General features: G+C 37.7%; 1 protein-coding gene across 2 annotated transcripts; it reads right to left on the minus strand.

Moving 5' to 3' along the window:
* Positions 1-230: 230 nt before the first annotated feature.
* On the minus strand, positions 231-16353 carry LOC110092802. Of its 2 annotated transcripts, XM_020817472.2 has the most exons (3): positions 15996-16350; positions 15767-15790; positions 231-893 (listed from the first exon to the last, which is right to left on the minus strand). In XM_020817472.2, the coding sequence occupies exons 1-3, from the start codon at positions 16204-16206 to the stop codon at positions 583-585; spliced, it is 546 nt and encodes a 181-aa protein (XP_020673131.1). In that variant the 5' UTR covers positions 16207-16350; the 3' UTR covers positions 231-582. The 2 variants fall into 2 exon arrangements, with proteins under 2 accessions (XP_020673131.1, XP_020673132.1); XM_020817473.2 differs by lacking the exon at positions 15767-15790 and having other exon boundaries at positions 15996-16353.
* Positions 16354-16900: the final 547 nt, after the last annotated feature.

Here is a 16900-nt window from a genome sequence, read left to right on the forward strand (position 1 = left end):
CTTCAAGAAATTCGGACCATTTGGGTCAAAATCCACAGAAGTTCCACACCTAATTGTGATGAATTGCAGGCACTAAAGACAGGTAAGACAATAACAGATGTAGAAACCGCAATATTCATCTCAGATTTTAGTTCTAGACAATTAGTACAAATGATATATTAACAAGCTGATAGTACAATACAAATTTAGGTTTCGTTTGAGACGGCTTTCTTACTGCTTCTTAAAACAAATTTTTTAGTTAAAAATTTTAATCTTTATACTTAAAAACTGCTTCAATAAGTAATAAAAAAATCATCTCAAATACAACCTTAATGTCTATTTCTGCCTAACAGATGTGAAATGGATGATACAATACTTCCCATCAAACAACCCCAATAACCCCTCCTACTCTGGAATAATTATTACGTTCAGACAGAATACCGAGCATACTGAGTGATACTGCGCTCAGTATCACCGTATCACTCGGTATTCTATTTTTTTATTGGTCTCTGGATACGTTCGGTGTCTGGGCGTAATAATTACTCCTACTAGGTAGCATCCTCTTCGAGGAGGAAAATTGGCTATAACTGACTGATTCCTTGTTCAAGAACGAGATTTTGGTTTCCATCCTCTTTGGCGTGCCCTTGCTTCCCAAATTGCAGTCAGTTTCTTTTGTTCTGATAGGGTAAACTCAGCTCTTTCCCGCGCTTCCTCGCAAGTATCCATCCCTGAATTGCATTTATCAGCCTCTTTTTGATATTGGGATGCCAGTTTCTTGGCTTCAAGTAAAGTTACATCAGCGCGCTGCTGAGTATCAATTGCCTCGGCTTCCTTCAGTTTGAGTTCTTCAGCAAGAAGATCTGTGAAATCCTTTTCCATTACCTCATTCACATCCGGGTCCCGTTTGGCGCAATCTGCGGCGAACAATGCAGACAGAAACTCGGTTACTCTTGAAAAGACAGCTCTGTGAATAAGAATGCACCTTACGTGTGGTGTCCGGATAGTCCGGAGGCGAATCCGGGCGCGCCATGTTACCCTGATGCACCAGGGCCCGGGTGACGTGTCCAGATTCGCCTCCGGATTAATCCGGACACCGCACATAATAATTTTCCTAAAATAAGACGGCACTTTTCCATATCTCAAACTATTTTATATGTTTTTCTTTATCAAAATCACATGCTTCAATGCAGATAAGAATCGTGTCATGGCTTAAATTGCATCTTATACGCACAGCACTTGTTTCATTCCGTTCAAAAGTTTCTCTCAAGCTTAAAACATTGATCAATTTTGCCCTTCCAGATTCACCAGAATTTAAGAGGAAAAACATGCAGACTAAATATGTTCCTGCAGAGTAAACCCGGATTTGAAACAAAACAAGCACATCAACGGCAAGGAATGGACAAAATTTAAGCACTCTCCCCTGGGGTGTTCGCCAAATAATTTATTAAAGAAACAATAAAGTTACAAAGGCCTTTCCACCTCCCAAGTGCAATCAAAGTCGAAGCTACAAGAAGCCAGCCACTGATCCCCAAGAAGGAGTTTTAGAACCACATGATACTCGCATTAAACGCCACTGCAATAAGGCCAGCCCAAAAAAGCTACTGATGTCTGATGGTGCAACACTCTGGGTACTACCACTTAAAAAGACTTAGATGGTTTGGTCACAGAAAACAGCAGCCTTTCGATGACCCAGTTATGAGAGTAGATGTTGTGAGCTCCGAAAATTCGCGCCCCCGCCTCCCTACGGCCCCTTTTCTCTTTTTGGGGTCGTCGAGAAGAGTTTTAACGAGTAGGTTCCGAGGCAAATTTTCAAATGGAAGATTGGGTTGTGAATAAGACATCACCGATAGATTTCGCCCTCATTTTGTGAGGACTTTATGATCTAAATTCATGCTTCTTATAGGCGCAAGCCCCTATAGTTAATTACCCCTCTCGATAGCGGGAGAGAACTTTCGATTAAGGCTAGTCTTCAAACAAATACGTAGTATCTGGCATATAGTAGCAGTAGGATTTAGGTTTTTGAAATTTTAATATTTAAAATTTGAAATTAACCAGCATGTAGTTAAAGCAGATGGTGGAGTAATGATGATAAACCCGATTAAGATTCCATGGTTCCGTCGTCTCGGGTCATCATGGTCTATAGTCTACTTAGTCAGAGGAGGTAGTCGACCTAACCTGACAGAAGGATCATTGTCGGCAACTATGAGTTGCTTTGTTCAAGAGTACCTTGCAGACTTAGGATGAATATTTGTCTAAGGAGACAAATCTGAATCCACCTTAGCTAACAGAGGGTTTTGTGTCCTATCAGTCATATCCTATTGATTCGTCACTCAATAATTTGAAGCAGTTGGGGAACATAAGGGTTCTGATCATGGCCATAATTTAATGGTGTCATTTGATGACAAAACCACCCAATCAAAGGGACTCGGTCATAATCATTTGCCAGTGGTATCATTTGGCGGCGAAACCACTAGTTAGATGACACGTGTCACATACTTACTGGCAAGAGACAAATTGAGAAAGAATCCTATTGATATTCTCGACTAAACATTTGTTCTTTGTGAGCTATAGTGATTTTCATATTTATCTATCTCAAAAATGTGTTAAAGATGGTGGATGGGTATTTTTTATTTTAAGTATTTAAGTGTTTTATTTCAATTTTATATATTGACATCATCGAGTGTATTTTATGCAAATTTGGAGGAATTCTTGAATATTTGAGATCCCCTACGATTGAGATTTTATGTCAATGCAGCCATCATCAGAGTATTTATAAGAAATTTTCATTTATCACTTGAACCATGTCTACTTACCGACAGAGAATCGGGTTTATTGTTAGTTTTATGCCTTTATTAATGTTTTTTTTTTTTTGTAATTGGCCTTGAAGGTCTAATATGAATGTATAAAACAAATATTCGGATCGATACCGCGACTATATTTTTATTTGATTGTTTGAGTCGTGTCGACTCCTATCTATTCATAAAAAAGGATCGGGCTCGAACTTAAGTTCATTTTTTGGATAAATTATTATGTGCGGGCACCAGACGCCGTTTGGAGACCAACTAGAATGCACCATATCACTTTTTTGCTTCGTACCAGTGCTGGGTACTACTGGGTATTGGGTGATGTGGCACATTATGGTTGGTCTTCGAACCATCTGGTGTCCGCACGGAATAATTTCTCCATTTTTAACCCATGCAGCATCCTCAGACGGCATGTGTATACATATAACACGCTTGCCGGTGCCCCGGTGCCCATGTAGATATATACTTTTATATGCATTTTGCAAGATTTGTTTTATATTTTGCAACGTGTATATGCACGTGTGATTACGTCAATGCTTATTTCAATGCATGGGGGGTTCTGCAATATTCAACAATAACTAGTTTTGCATGCGATGATCATTTGGAAAATGCGCAAGTTTTGTATTTATGGGCCTGTAAATGCCTTTTGTCCATTTGTACGAGCAGTAAGGATTCAGTGGCGTGTCGCTGCGCTATGGGTTACCCGCTGCTTATTGTAGGCAGGGTGTTGTGCAGCACTAAACTCTCATTGGCAAGTAGTGAACATTTGAAAGATGCACGAACTTCCTTGAAGAGATGATTAATACCTTATGTCTGCTTATATAAGTATTACGGATCCAGTGGCAATATTTAACAACACATTTTACTTCATTCATATGTATTAACAGTGAAGTTTAGTTCAGCTTGTCTTTAGCAAGTTGCTATTTTCCTCAGCATTCAACCTGCGGGAATATACTTCAGCCTGCAAATGAGATGTATGGTGCATCAGGGACCTGTTACAAGTCAATTGCAAATAAGCTGATTTATTTGGTATGACGGCTTGGCGTGACAAATTTACTCCCTCAGCTTATCAGTAGCCCCCAATTTTTACTATAAATCCCTTGCTTCAACTTACAGGTGAATTGTAGCACTGCACCATGGGTCATTTGCTATTTTATGCATGTAGATTGTCGTGTACTAACGAATTTCCTGTAGTCACTCATAGATGCTTGTATTTATCACAAGCTCATCGCTTTTGCCTCATACAGTGTGTTGCACTCGCTGCAATCTTCTTACTCAAACGCATAAAGAGTCCACCATACTTACAATACATTCACCATCGTTGTTTGTAGGCAGGACCTATGTATGCATTTTTAGCCTTCTGCTATCATCTACGAGCAAGTTGTTTTGCATGCAAATCTTCTAGTGTTGCCCGTAGGTGTTTACATTAATTGCATATTAATCCCCTTTGCTTGTAGGAGATCAATGTATTTGCCTGACATTGAGTGATTGTTAACTCCGAGGGTATCGTAGCACTCATTGGTTGTCGTTGATCATCACCGTAAGTATATTACTGTGCATATGGTGAATCTTCCATCATTGCTAGTAAGTATTCACATTCATCATGTATTATGTTGTGTATGTTTGCAAGAAACTTTATCATTTGCAGAGAAGTTGATGTGTTCCTCTGCAAGTTAACACTGATTGTCGGTGAGCTGCATTCATCACTAATTCTCCCTACGCACACTGATTGGCAAGTTGCTACATATACTTGCATATTGGGTTTGTGTTCATGGGAGATTTCTACATCATCAGCAAGCCCATTGAAATCGTTACACTCATAGCTCATCCACTATCATCGTTCACGAACGGATTAGTGTATGCATGTGCCAGTCGGCTAATGTTGAACAAGCCAATTGATGTTGAATATAGGGAGACTACTACATTCACGGCTTATTCATTATCATTGTTGCTTGTTATGATTTGCATGCATTATAAGTTTATTATCTTTCTTCATAGACAGCACACCGTATGCATATCTATTTTTGCAAGGGATCTATCATATTTGCAGCATATCTACTATTAGTGTTCCATCAATAAACTATATGAGTTATTCTTGCTCGTAGATGTTTGCAATTGCTACAGCTCTCTATACTTGCTCATATGTTGCATGTTATGTATATTTCTATTCACAGAGGACCCATCACACTTCAATAAATCTATTATTGCTGCTTGCATGGCCTATTTTATTTGCTTGCATGACCGATGTGAATATTACATGTCAACTGCTATCATACGTTGGCAATTTACAGTATTGTTCATGGGCTTTGTACATCTGTTAGCAATTAAATTATAAATTCCCTTCAATTTCATTGTTTGCAAGCAAGTCATTTTGAAAACCACAAATCCTTTGCTTGCACATTGATATTCAATTGAATGATTTGGTCTTAACATTTGTAATTTTGGTGTGATTGTGCATTTTAGAGTTTAAGGTCTAGTTCATTGCTCATTAATATGAGTTCTATTCCATGTGGTCTTGTTGAATCCAAGTCCCCTATAAATCGAATAAGTTCTGTGAATTTACAGTATGAATTTCAGTAACCTCCTGATGTCTCTCCTGTTTAGGAAAAATTTGAGGAGTCTTAGCCTGCCCATCACTTCAGAGAAAGACGTGCATGGTCGGTGTCAAGTGACACTGCAACTGTGGTCTTCAATCTCACCTTGCCAGAGAAAGGCATTCATGGGTTTTCAAAGGTACCTGTTTGAAAATACAATTTTTCCCCGCAGGCACTGACACACGTACATAGGTACTTAATTTTTACCCTGTCATGCTAAGAAAACGAGCACAAGGCTCACCTGCTCGCCACAAGCACCGCACCGAGTTCTCTCCCACCATGCTAGAGAAAAAGCGTGCATATGATATCTTTCAGTGCGCTACGAGTGCCGAAAATATGATTTTGTGAGTTCTTTTGTTCAGAGGGCTGACGACATCGATGTCGATGGTGTGATGTTGACAATGGCAACAAGCACAAAACACAAGAATTTCTTTTTCCTCTTCTTTCTTTCTTTTTGCTTTTTTTCTCTTTCTTTTTATATCCCTTTTTTTACTGAATAACAACAATATTAATATTAATATTAATAATTAGTAATAGTGGTTAATGATAATAACTAATGATATTAATTAATATCAATAACAATAAGGGGAAGGGAAGAGTGAATTGCCCAATGAATGGTTGTAGTGGAGAGGTTTCGGTGGACTGTAGGTGAGTGTTTATGGTTGGGTTTATGAAGATCGGGGTGTGAAAATGAGTGGGTAGAAGTAGGTCACATGAAGCTGCTTGCTATTCAGCAAAGTCCTACATGGGGTCCTAGTTGGGTACCCATGCTTTACTCGGACGGGCTTCGCCCACCCACAGTAACTTTTGGGATGTCGTGCCCACATATACCAACCCACTTTCCATGCTTTTTGAACGCAGATTGCCACAAACAGATGACCTTGAGGCTTGTTGCCCTTTGCTGTGATTGCAAACTTTCAATCCGCATATCAAAATTTATCATAGTCGCAGCGTGGTTATGTGTTGCACATTGCGTAGTGAGAATTGCAGTAATATAAGATATACGGTGATTAGCAATGTAAATAGATTTATCCCTCGATGTTGAGTACCCACCCACAAGACCATGGGCGTACCCATACCCATTGGGTATGGGTGGGTAAATGGGTGAGTACATGGGTGGGTGTGGCTATGGGTACCCAATGCAGGGCTCTGCTATTCAGCGGTAGGAGAAGATTTCGGTTGCTTTTGGGTGCAAACAAAGGGACAGCAGGTGGAGTTCATGAAGGCAGCGGCTTGGGCTCAATTGCTGAAGGGGGTAGAGATGTGGTCGGCTGCAGGTTTTTGGGAGCTGCAGCTGCAGTTTCACGTGAGGGGAGATGGGACGGAACTGAGCTTGCATGCGGGAGTTTCTTGCGATTGAGGTGGAAGGGGCATGAGATCAACTGCTCTGTAGGCGAAGGGCTAGGTGTGTCTTGGCTGTGGAGGGGCTGGGTCAGGTGTGATTGGAATCGTGGCTTGAAATCTGCACATAGTGGAGCGAAATTTGGCCCTGGAAGATGAAGGAACTCAGCAGGTGCTGTTGGAGATTGACGACTGTGCAGATGGCTTCGGATGCAAAGAGGAGTGGATGCCTTCGAATAGTCTAATAGAGAAATTCAATCGGGAGATAAGCGGTGAGTTTCGGTAGGGAGCTGCTGGGTTCAAAGAGGGTTCGGCTTCGTGAGGAATGAATGAGAAGGAAGTTGAGTGAACAGGAGATCGGAGTTCGAGGTCTCGTGTGCGGGATTTGAGCGAGATTTGGGCAGAATTTCGGGCAAAGGTAATTTTTTTTCCTTATGTTGGAGGTGGGCAGATGCATTAGATTTGGCTTATGTTAAGAAATGGAGAGGTAGACTTAAAAAGACTTGATTAGAAGACTTTTCTTTATTAAATTTAAATAAGAATTTGAATCTTAATATATCACAAAGAAGAAAAAGAATTCATGTAGCAAACCCCAAGTAGTGAGATAAAAGCTTGAAGTTGTTGTTGTGGCCATTGAATGAAGTATCCTCATCTCATTCTTACTCATAATGTCACGAACTTCAATGCATATAATTAAGTATTTAAGTTTGTATGAGTCGTAATTATTCCCACTATTTTGAAGTTTGATGTCATGTAAAAGTGACATCTTTATTTTCATGTACTATCATCATAATACTTATAGCCACCTTTTAAATATCAGCACAAAAAGTCCAAATATAACCTGCTTCATCTGATTGTCCTACAAATATTAGGTGTTGGGGATGAGGAGTAAAACACCACAATGATAAAACAAGCAAGAAAGTAAAAGCAGCAAAAAAAATAAAGGACACCAAGTCACCAAGATTTAATGTGGAAAACTTAAATTAGGGAAAAAAACTACGAAGCCACACCACACCAAGAAATCCACTATGAAAATTGAGAGAAATAAGTACAAATCTCTATTCTCTCTCACTCTCTCATTACTTCTCTTCTCACATGCACCGTTCTCTATGTCTTATCTTACATAAATACAATAGAAAGTTAAGTAAATAACCCCAAGGGACACAACCCTTCTGAAAAAATGAGAAAGAAAATCATCCAGTCCGTCTCGCAATGCTGCGGCGCTAGTTTGGGGTGCTGCGCCGCTCAAACCTCTATTTTGATCCGCTACGGCGCCATATCTAGACCGCTGCGGCGCTCCACTCTCTGTCGTTCAGCGTTGTGGCACTCGGGAACACAGCGTCGGGGTGCTCAAGTACACAGCGCCGGAGCTTTGTACAAAAAAAAAATTTTTTTGTGGGGATAAACCCCTCCCCTCCTCGGCAAGAATGACAAACTTGAGGTTCAAGACAACAAAACAACATGATTGATCAACACAATCAAATTCCACACATAACATGGGGCTCCTCTTCAAACTTGTAAGATGCATCACATTGTAATATAACATGCATTACATCATAAAACTCATCATAGTTTGTTCACCTTTTTTATTTGAACATCACTAAATCCTACAACACTTAAAGGTTCGTGACAAACTCCCCTTAATCTATTAGTGAATGGTAAGACATAAGCTCTTTGTGTGTAGTAGAGTGAAGAGACGTGTCTAAGACAAAAATACATGACTCCATTAGATTATCAACATTAAGGAAAACTAAATCCCAAACCTCTACAATAGTGGCATTCAAGGATTCATTTGTCTGATTGAAATCATATCCATCCTTCTTCTGTGAATAATTTCTTTTCATATTGTCTGATTTATAAGATGGTCAGCATGCACAATGGCAACCTTTTGATTGGCTCCTCCTCTAAGAATTAGATCTATTTTATTTGTTGCCCTCTTGTTCTCACTCTGCTTTAAAGGCTTAAAAGCAACAGAAGATCCTTCACCTAATTTTTTAATTTCATATTATTAATTTCAACTTTGTTAGCCCACAAGAACGACTGATCATCACCATTATTTCATCAAAATTCTCCAAAAGTTATATGATGGACCAACTGATTTGATTGGGAGGAAATTAAGAAGTTTCCTAATCAAGAGGAAGTTGTTTAGAAAGGTTCTTAGTCAAAAGAAATTAATTAGGAGATATTTCATAATTAGATGTTTCTTAAATGAAGATAACATATTTAGGGGCTGATTTGGGATCTGATTTAGAGGGGATTAATTAGAAAATATTTTCTGGACTGATTTTGAGGGGATTAATTAGGAGATGTTGCCAAATTGAAGAGGGCAAACTGGGGGCTGATTTGAAGGGGAAATAATTAAGGAAATAGGACAAATTTGAGAAGGAATTGGAATATGGCTATTTGGATACTTGTATATTGTTTACTTTTAAGTAAGAGATTTTACTAGGGTTAAGGGGAGGTCTTGTTTGCTGAAATTATAGTATTTTTAGGGTGCTTTGGGCTCTAGCAGTGTTTACAGATTTGGGAGAGCCAGATCTTCCTCTCCAATTGAAGATCCAATTGTATCTTATCTTTTCTTTCATATATAATCCAATAAAAAAATGTTCTTGAGCGTTATTCTTCTTCGTTTACTTGTTACCGATTTCTGTTTTGCATAAATTGTAAATTCAACCAAGGAATTTCACAAGTTTTGCATCCACTTCCTATCAAATTGGTATAAGAATTGTTTGATCTAGGCACCCATGGCCGGAAGAAAAGTAGAAGCATTGTAAGGGGAGATCAAGCAATTGAAATCAGATTGTGTAGGAAATATTTCAAATTTCAAAAAGCTATTTTCAGCCATCCATGAGAAGATCGATGAGAGGTTCACCATCATTAAGGAGATGATGAGAAAGATGCTCGAGTTCCAAACCAAAACGGCATCGTCGGAGGCGGGGGTAGACACCAGAGACCAAAGGAGTGAAGGAAACTCTAATCCGATAAAAAGAGGAAAAGATCAAGAGCTGGAAATGTTGGGGGAAAAAGATGAGATGCCACCTTTAGAGCCATTTCCAACAACAACAACAACAACATCAAGCCTTTATCCCACTACGTGGGGTCAGCTATATGAATCTTTTTTCTCCATTATGTCCTATTAAAAGTCAACTTCTCGTTTAAATCTAATAAAGAAAGGTCATTCCTAATATTTTCTAACCAAGTCTTTTTAGGTCTGCCTCTACCTTTCCTAACATAAGTCAAATCTAATACCTCTACTCTCCTAACCGGGTCATCGGAAGGCCACCGTTTCATGTGACCAAACCATCTAAGACGACTCACTCTAATCTTATCTTCTACTGGAGCCACCTCCAAGGAGAGGAAAAGGTGAAGCAATGGAACTTTTAGTGGAGCTACAGAATTTGGAAGGAGAAAAAGATGGGGAGAAGATATAAGCATCAGACATGATTCTACCACCTAAAACAATATCGAGGGCAGTTCAAGCAAGTTCAAAGGTTGAATCCTTCACACGAACTCGAGTAAGTTATCATCTTGAGGGAGGGAGTCCCACCTACTAGTGTTCATCTAGACCATCATTCCAAAATCCAGAACAAAGAGATTGAGAGATTAATCAAGGAGATGCTCCAGGAAAGGATTATTTGACCCAGTGTCAGTCCATTTTTTAGTCCAGTGGTATTAGTCAAGTGCTTCAGCAGTAGATTCGTTCGTCCACCTTGAGGACAAGGTTGCACTTTGAGAGGGGAGTATTGATTGATCAGCTGATTTGATTGGAATAGAATCAAGAAGTTTCATAATCAAGAGGGAGCAGTTTAAGAAGGTTATTAATCAAAGAAAATTAATTATGAGATATTTCCTAATTGAAGATAACATATTTGGGGGCTGATTTGAGAGCTGATTTAGAGGGGATCAATTAAAAAATATTTTCTTATTGAAGAGGGCATATTGAGGGGGATGATTTGGAGGGGATTAATTAGGAGATGTTGCCTAATTGAAGAGGACAGATTTGGGGGTTGATTTGGAGATGAAATCATTAAGGAAATATGATAGATTTTAGAGGAATTGGGGGAGAGTTGTTTGGGTATTTATTGTTTATTGTTTGATTTAAGTGAGATTTTGCTAGGGTTAGCTTATTTGCTGAAATTGTAGTGTTTTTAGGGTACTTTGGGCTCTAGCGGCATCTACAAATTTAGGAGAGCCGAATTTTCCTCTCCAATTGAAGATCTAACTGTATCTTATCATTTCATTCATATATAATCCAATAAAAAAAGTGTTCTTGAGTGTTATTCTTCTTCGTTTACTTGTTACCGATTTATGTTTTGTTGAAATTGTAAATTCAGTCAAAGAATTTCACAAGTTCCGCAACCACTTCCTATCATTATAACAAGTTCATGTCATGAACTTCATCATCAAAATTGATATCAACGAAGCTCAACTAGCTAATGATTAAATTTAATTCATTAATGTGTTCTACTGTAGAAGCTCATTGTGTCATCCAAAGATTGAATGACGGTCATTAAATATACCTTAATCACCGTTGAAAACTTCTCGCATATCTGATTGACCTTTTCATCATTTCAATTAAATTCATCTAATGCATTCCGTTAAAGATAACACTCATCATTAGTTTACAAGCATCAACTGAGTTGTAACTCTTACCTTGTTTTCTCTTCTTCAACATATTGATTTAGGCGCATATAAGGTGATTCTTGTGGGAGTTCCGTAAGTGTAGTTACTATTTGAGCTTAAATATAAAGAAATTACCTCTTTTTCTTTGAAATGGTATTCATTTGGCCTCTCTTAACATACGAACTAGTAGTACTAGTTCTTTGTATCATATTTGTTTAGTGCATTTAAATGTGTGGATATGGTTGAATTTAGTTGCACTGATATGTATATTTTGTGATGATTATTAGAAGTGTGGATATATGTGATAGCTTGATTATTTGAAATCAATGAAAGTTATCCAATTTGATTATAATGTTGCTGAATTATTTAAAGCAATTTATAAGGAATGAAAAAGTGGTATCAGAGCCTAGGTATAATCTTCTAAGTATTACCCAAGTAACTGATTTTGGCATGATTATTTGATTGTGAATAATGGATAGACATATGATGCAACATACAAGTCGGCTTAAGTTGCCATCTCACAGCATGGCTAGAGGGCAACAAGACCTTGTTGTGAACCATTATGCAGGTGGCATGCGGCAACAAAGCATTGTCTTAACGGTAAGACCTAGTTGTGTAGATTAGAGTACAATTGTAGTAGTTGGGGTAAGTGCTCCTTTAAGTTGGTGGGGGACCATTGTAGTAGGTGTGTTGTAATAAAATCAATGTAGTCATGTAGGCAATTTGGCAGGAATGTAGAGAAAGATAGCCAAGCATCCCCCATCACAATCATATCTGGCTTGACCATCTCCAATTCCAATTGTTGATCATAAGATGAACGCTTTTTCAAAAGCTCATTTCCTCATTTCAAATGAACAACTGATTATTTCAAAGAAGAGATTTGACTGACCAAGATGGAAAATAAAATCTAGAGTATCAGCTGTCATTTCCATAGGAGAGGAATGCAACAATAGTAACATATGACTTTGATGATAATATCAAACATTGGTGCAAAAGTCAAAAGAGGACTAAATTCATTGACTATAAGCTCGTTGTCACTTGGGAGCATATCATGAAGGCTTTCTTATGCAAGTCCAATTGTGTAATATGTATATATATATATATATATATATAAAAGCATATTTGGTGTTCCATATAGGACTATATGTATGCAAATTGGTACTCGCTCACTTTGACACATTAATCCTTAACATTGATCTTTTCTTTTTTTGAAAATTATTATTGATCTATTTGTGATATATACTAGAGTCTAAAGGTAAGACTAGAAAGGGAGTTGAAAGTAAATTTGAATTATGGAGGTCAATCTCAGAGTCTAAAGATTTTCGTTTGAGTAGATCTAAAACCAAATATATAGAATATAGTTTTAGAAGTAATAGATTTAGTGGTGGGGTTCGTGACTTTAGACGATCAAGTCATTAATAAGAGTACACGTTTTAGATATTTGGGGTCTATTGTTCAGAGTGATGGTGAAATAGATGTGAATATTATTAGTATAATTTAAGTTGGATGGTTGACGCAGAGGAATGAATCGGGCTTATTGTGTGATAGAAAAGACACCCTCAAAACTTGAGGGAAAATTATATACGATGGTTTTGAGACATCCAATGCTTTATGGTGCAGAATGTTGGCCATTAAAAGAGAAGCATAATATTAAGTGTTGTAGAGATGAGGAGGCTCAAGTGGATGAGTGGCTTAACTCTTAGAGATCGGATAAAAATCGAGCATATACGTGAAAAGTTTGGAGTAATTCCAGTGGAAGATAAGATTAGAGAGAGTCACCTTTGATGGTTTGGTCACATAAAATGGCAGCCTTCTAATGACCCCGTTAACATAATAGATGTATTAGATTTGGCTTATGTTATGAAAGGTAGAGGTAGACATAAAAATACTTGGTTAGACAATAGTAGAAATTGTCTTTCTTTATTAGATTTAAATGAGAATTTGACTCTTAACCGGATACAATGGAGAAAATTGATTTATATAGCCGACCCCAGAATGGGACAAAGGCTTGATGTCATTGTATTTGTGATATATACTAATGCATGTGAATACAGTCTATCTTTAATTAAACAAAACATACAATATACGTCATTTGCTTAATATTATATCTTATTGTTAATTTGTTATGTGTGGAATCTGATTGTGTTGATCAATTGGGTTGTTTTGTTGTCTCGGACTTCAAGTTTGTTGTGCTTGCTAATAGATGTATTAGATTTGGCTTATGTTATTAAGGCTGTCTCACAACCCTTAAGAACGGAGCACCGCAATGGTCTAGATATAATATCACAGCAGATCAAGATGAAGGTTCAAGCTCCGCAGTGCTCCAGACTAGCGCCACAGTGCTGTGAGACGGCCTGGACGATTTTCTTTCTCGTTTTTCTTAAGGGTTGCGTCCCTTGGGATTATTTACTAGGCTTTCTCTTGTATGTTTGAGGTGTAGACATTAAGAATAGTGCTTGTGAGAAGAGAAGCAATGAGAGAGTGAGAGAGAAGAGAGATCTGTGCTTATTTCTCCTAATTTTTATAGTGGATTTTTTGGTGTGGTGTGGCTCCGTGGTTTTTTTCCTATTTTGGGTTTTCCCATGTTAAATCCTGGTGTCCTTTATGTTTCCATTCTTTTAGTACAATGCCCCGATTCTGTGTACACGAGCACCACAGCGATGTGTACCCGAGCACCCCGGCGTTGTGTTCCCGAGCGCTCCAACGCTGAACAACAAAGAACGGAGCACTGCAATGGTCTAGATACGATGTCACACTAGATCAAGACAGAGGTTCAAGCGCCGCAGTGTTGTGAGACTGCCTGGACAATTTTCTTTCTCGTTTTTCTTAAGGGTTGCGTCCCTTGGGATTATTTACTAGGCTTTCTCTTGTATGTTTGAGGTGTAGACATTAAGAATAGTGCTTGTGAGAAGAGAAGCAAGAAGAGAGTGAGAGAGAAGACAGATCTGTACTTATTTCTCCCAATTTTTATAGTTGATATCCTTTATTTTTCCATTCTTTAACTTTCTTGCTTGTTTTGTCATTGTTGTGCTTACTCTTCATCTCCAACACCTATAACATACTAACTTATGGATATTTATTATTTTATTTACACCGCTATCGTATATAAATATGTGCATATGATATATTATAAATCTTATATACATGTTGTATCATGTATCTGGTACTTTGTCCAGTGACTATTATATTATGATTTAGCCACCTGCTAAGTTATATAGTCACGCCACCTTATTTTCTTTTCCTAGGCAATTGTAGTAGGAATTCAGGTAGTGCGGCCACTACAATTATGCAGGCAAAAGTAATTTAGAACCTCCCTTTGTGTACTTTGCAATAATTATAATAGTATTCATTTGGACCTCTCTTAATATCATATTTATTTGGGTGTGTTTAATTTTGTAGATATGATTGAATTTAATAGCTTTGATATGCTTAGTAATGACTCTTCAGATATTTAGATGCACATGATGGTTTTATTGCCAAAAATCTATGAAAATTCCCCATTTATTCAATACAATGTCAAATTTTCTAAGGAAGATTATAGAGAGTGACAACCGCCCATTTTGCTAGCAGTGTAAGAAAAATAGCTCTTTCTATGCATAATTTGTCCTTATTTCTTTGATCCAACCACTACAAATCCCCTCAGCCATAGTCAACATAAACAAATCTCCATCTTCAAAGTTTCTAATCCATTGACCTCAAGTGCCAGACCGCTAGCAACCATCAACATTCAGTTGCAAATCTCCATATTCAGTCTTCATCAAACACTTATAGAAGGATGTTGATCACCTATTAACTCAGAACTAAACTCTAATAGCTATCATACCTGGTCACCAGAAAACGACACTTGTTAGATAAGTGCTTGAATCCAATTACCTCCCTCGATATAACCATGAAAACAATAGTTGGATCATTAAATAGGCTATGAGAAGTAGGTGTACTTAGGGATAAGATAACAACTCAGACAACAAAGTAGATGAGATTTAAGGAATTTTGATATGGTAGCTGATTTGTTCTGAATAAATTTGTGACAACTAGGAGATATTCAAACATAAATTTAGGAACAAGCATTGGCCAAATCATCCAAGGAATTTGAACTCCATACTTGTTGATCTATGTATGTGTTCAGCTACCAACTCAAGCAAGTACGACAAAACAGAAAGAAAATCCATGCCATGAAAATAGAAAGAAAATCCAGATACAGCATAATAGCAGCTTTTAGGCTCAAGGGCCTCATTTCACCAGCAAATTAAAGAAACCAAGCCACAAAAGATTAATCGCTATCATACCGAAAACTCATCAAATTATTCACTGGTGATAAATTTTATCAAATTAAAAAAAAAAAACATAAAGCTAATCAACATAACAAAAATACTTTCCAACACCACCAACAAAGCGAAAAAAGGTCATGAGGGTGACATAGCTAACCTGTTAGCGTGAAATTGGCCAATTCTGCAAGAAATTAGAAACATATAGCTCATAATCAGTAGAGTATACAACAATACAAAATACAACAGTAAATCATAATCGATCAAAGCCAAGGCGATATCTCATGAACTAGCAAGTACATCTCAATTCTGCACTATCTCAGATCCATGAAAAAGCAAGCGACAATGAGAAATCCCAAATCTGAAAAAGGGAAAACAGCGACGAATACCTTCCGGAAGAGCAAGGAGAGGCTGAGAGGAGCAGTCGCAGTTACATGGTGAGCAAGACGAGTAGGAGGAAGCTCGTCCCAGAGCTTCCACTAAGTGCCAGTACAGCGGCGGTCCTACGATGTAAGCCCCCAAGCCCAGCGCCATCACCGCAAACACCAATCGTACGGCGTTAGGGTTTACGCCCCCAAATGAAGACGGTCCCCCGGCCATTGAACTAAAGCTCGAGATTTAGCTCAGGATATTGTGCATACGAGAATCGATGATGGTCGAGAAAGATCAAATTGGGGAGGTAAGAGCTGAGCTTCGTCGGCGGCGTCGGCAGTAGATCTCGAGGTGATGGATTTATTTCTTGATTTCCTCTTTATCAGTGAAGTGGTGGCCTTTACGCGGTTGGGCCCACAGTTTAATCTACCAACCAAAAAGAAAACGATCAGATTCTAAGTCAAATTTTGATATCGCCATATCGATTCTATATTGATTCGAATTTAATCTAAACAAAATGTGTTCATATTAGCTCTTTTAACTATTCGGTTAGGTTGAGATCTTCTATTTCAATTCATTTATTAAATGGGTCGGATTCAGATTGATTTATTAATCTAATTTGACCTCGAAAAAATTGACGTTCAATATTTTGATCACATGCTCGTTAAAATTGTGTGGAGGAAAAAAAAAAGGTTCAATATTTTTTTTCTTTTTTTTTTTAATTTATTGGTATAATTTTTTATTTTTGAATTTTAATGAATTAATCTGAAATATATATGATTAATAAGTTAATAAAAATATTTTTTTAGTTATAACATTTTGTCATGTCAATTTAGAGTTACTAGTGGATTGGGTTTAGGTTCAATTTTTTATTTGTTTATTAAACAAGTTGAGTTTAGACTAATTGTATTCAGATCAGGTC

This window comes from Dendrobium catenatum, unplaced genomic scaffold (assembly GCF_001605985.2).
Source record: "Dendrobium catenatum unplaced genomic scaffold, ASM160598v2 fragScaff_scaffold_665, whole genome shotgun sequence".
Taxonomy (NCBI): Eukaryota; Viridiplantae; Streptophyta; class Magnoliopsida; order Asparagales; family Orchidaceae; genus Dendrobium; species Dendrobium catenatum.

Bases quoted from the DNA above. Each gene is read 5' to 3' on its own strand.
- LOC110092802 (XM_020817472.2), bottom strand. From the start codon at position 16,206: ATGGCCGGGGGACCGTCTTCATTTGGGGGCGTAAACCCTAACGCCGTA. The intron at 15,791-15,995 runs GTATTCGTCGCT...AATTTCTTGCAG, and splicing joins TCTCCTTGCTCTTCCGGAAG to AATTGGCCAATTTCACGCTA. The intron at 894-15,766 runs GTTAGCTATGTC...TGTTCGCCGCAG, and splicing joins GGCCAATTTCACGCTAACAG to ATTGCGCCAAACGGGACCCG.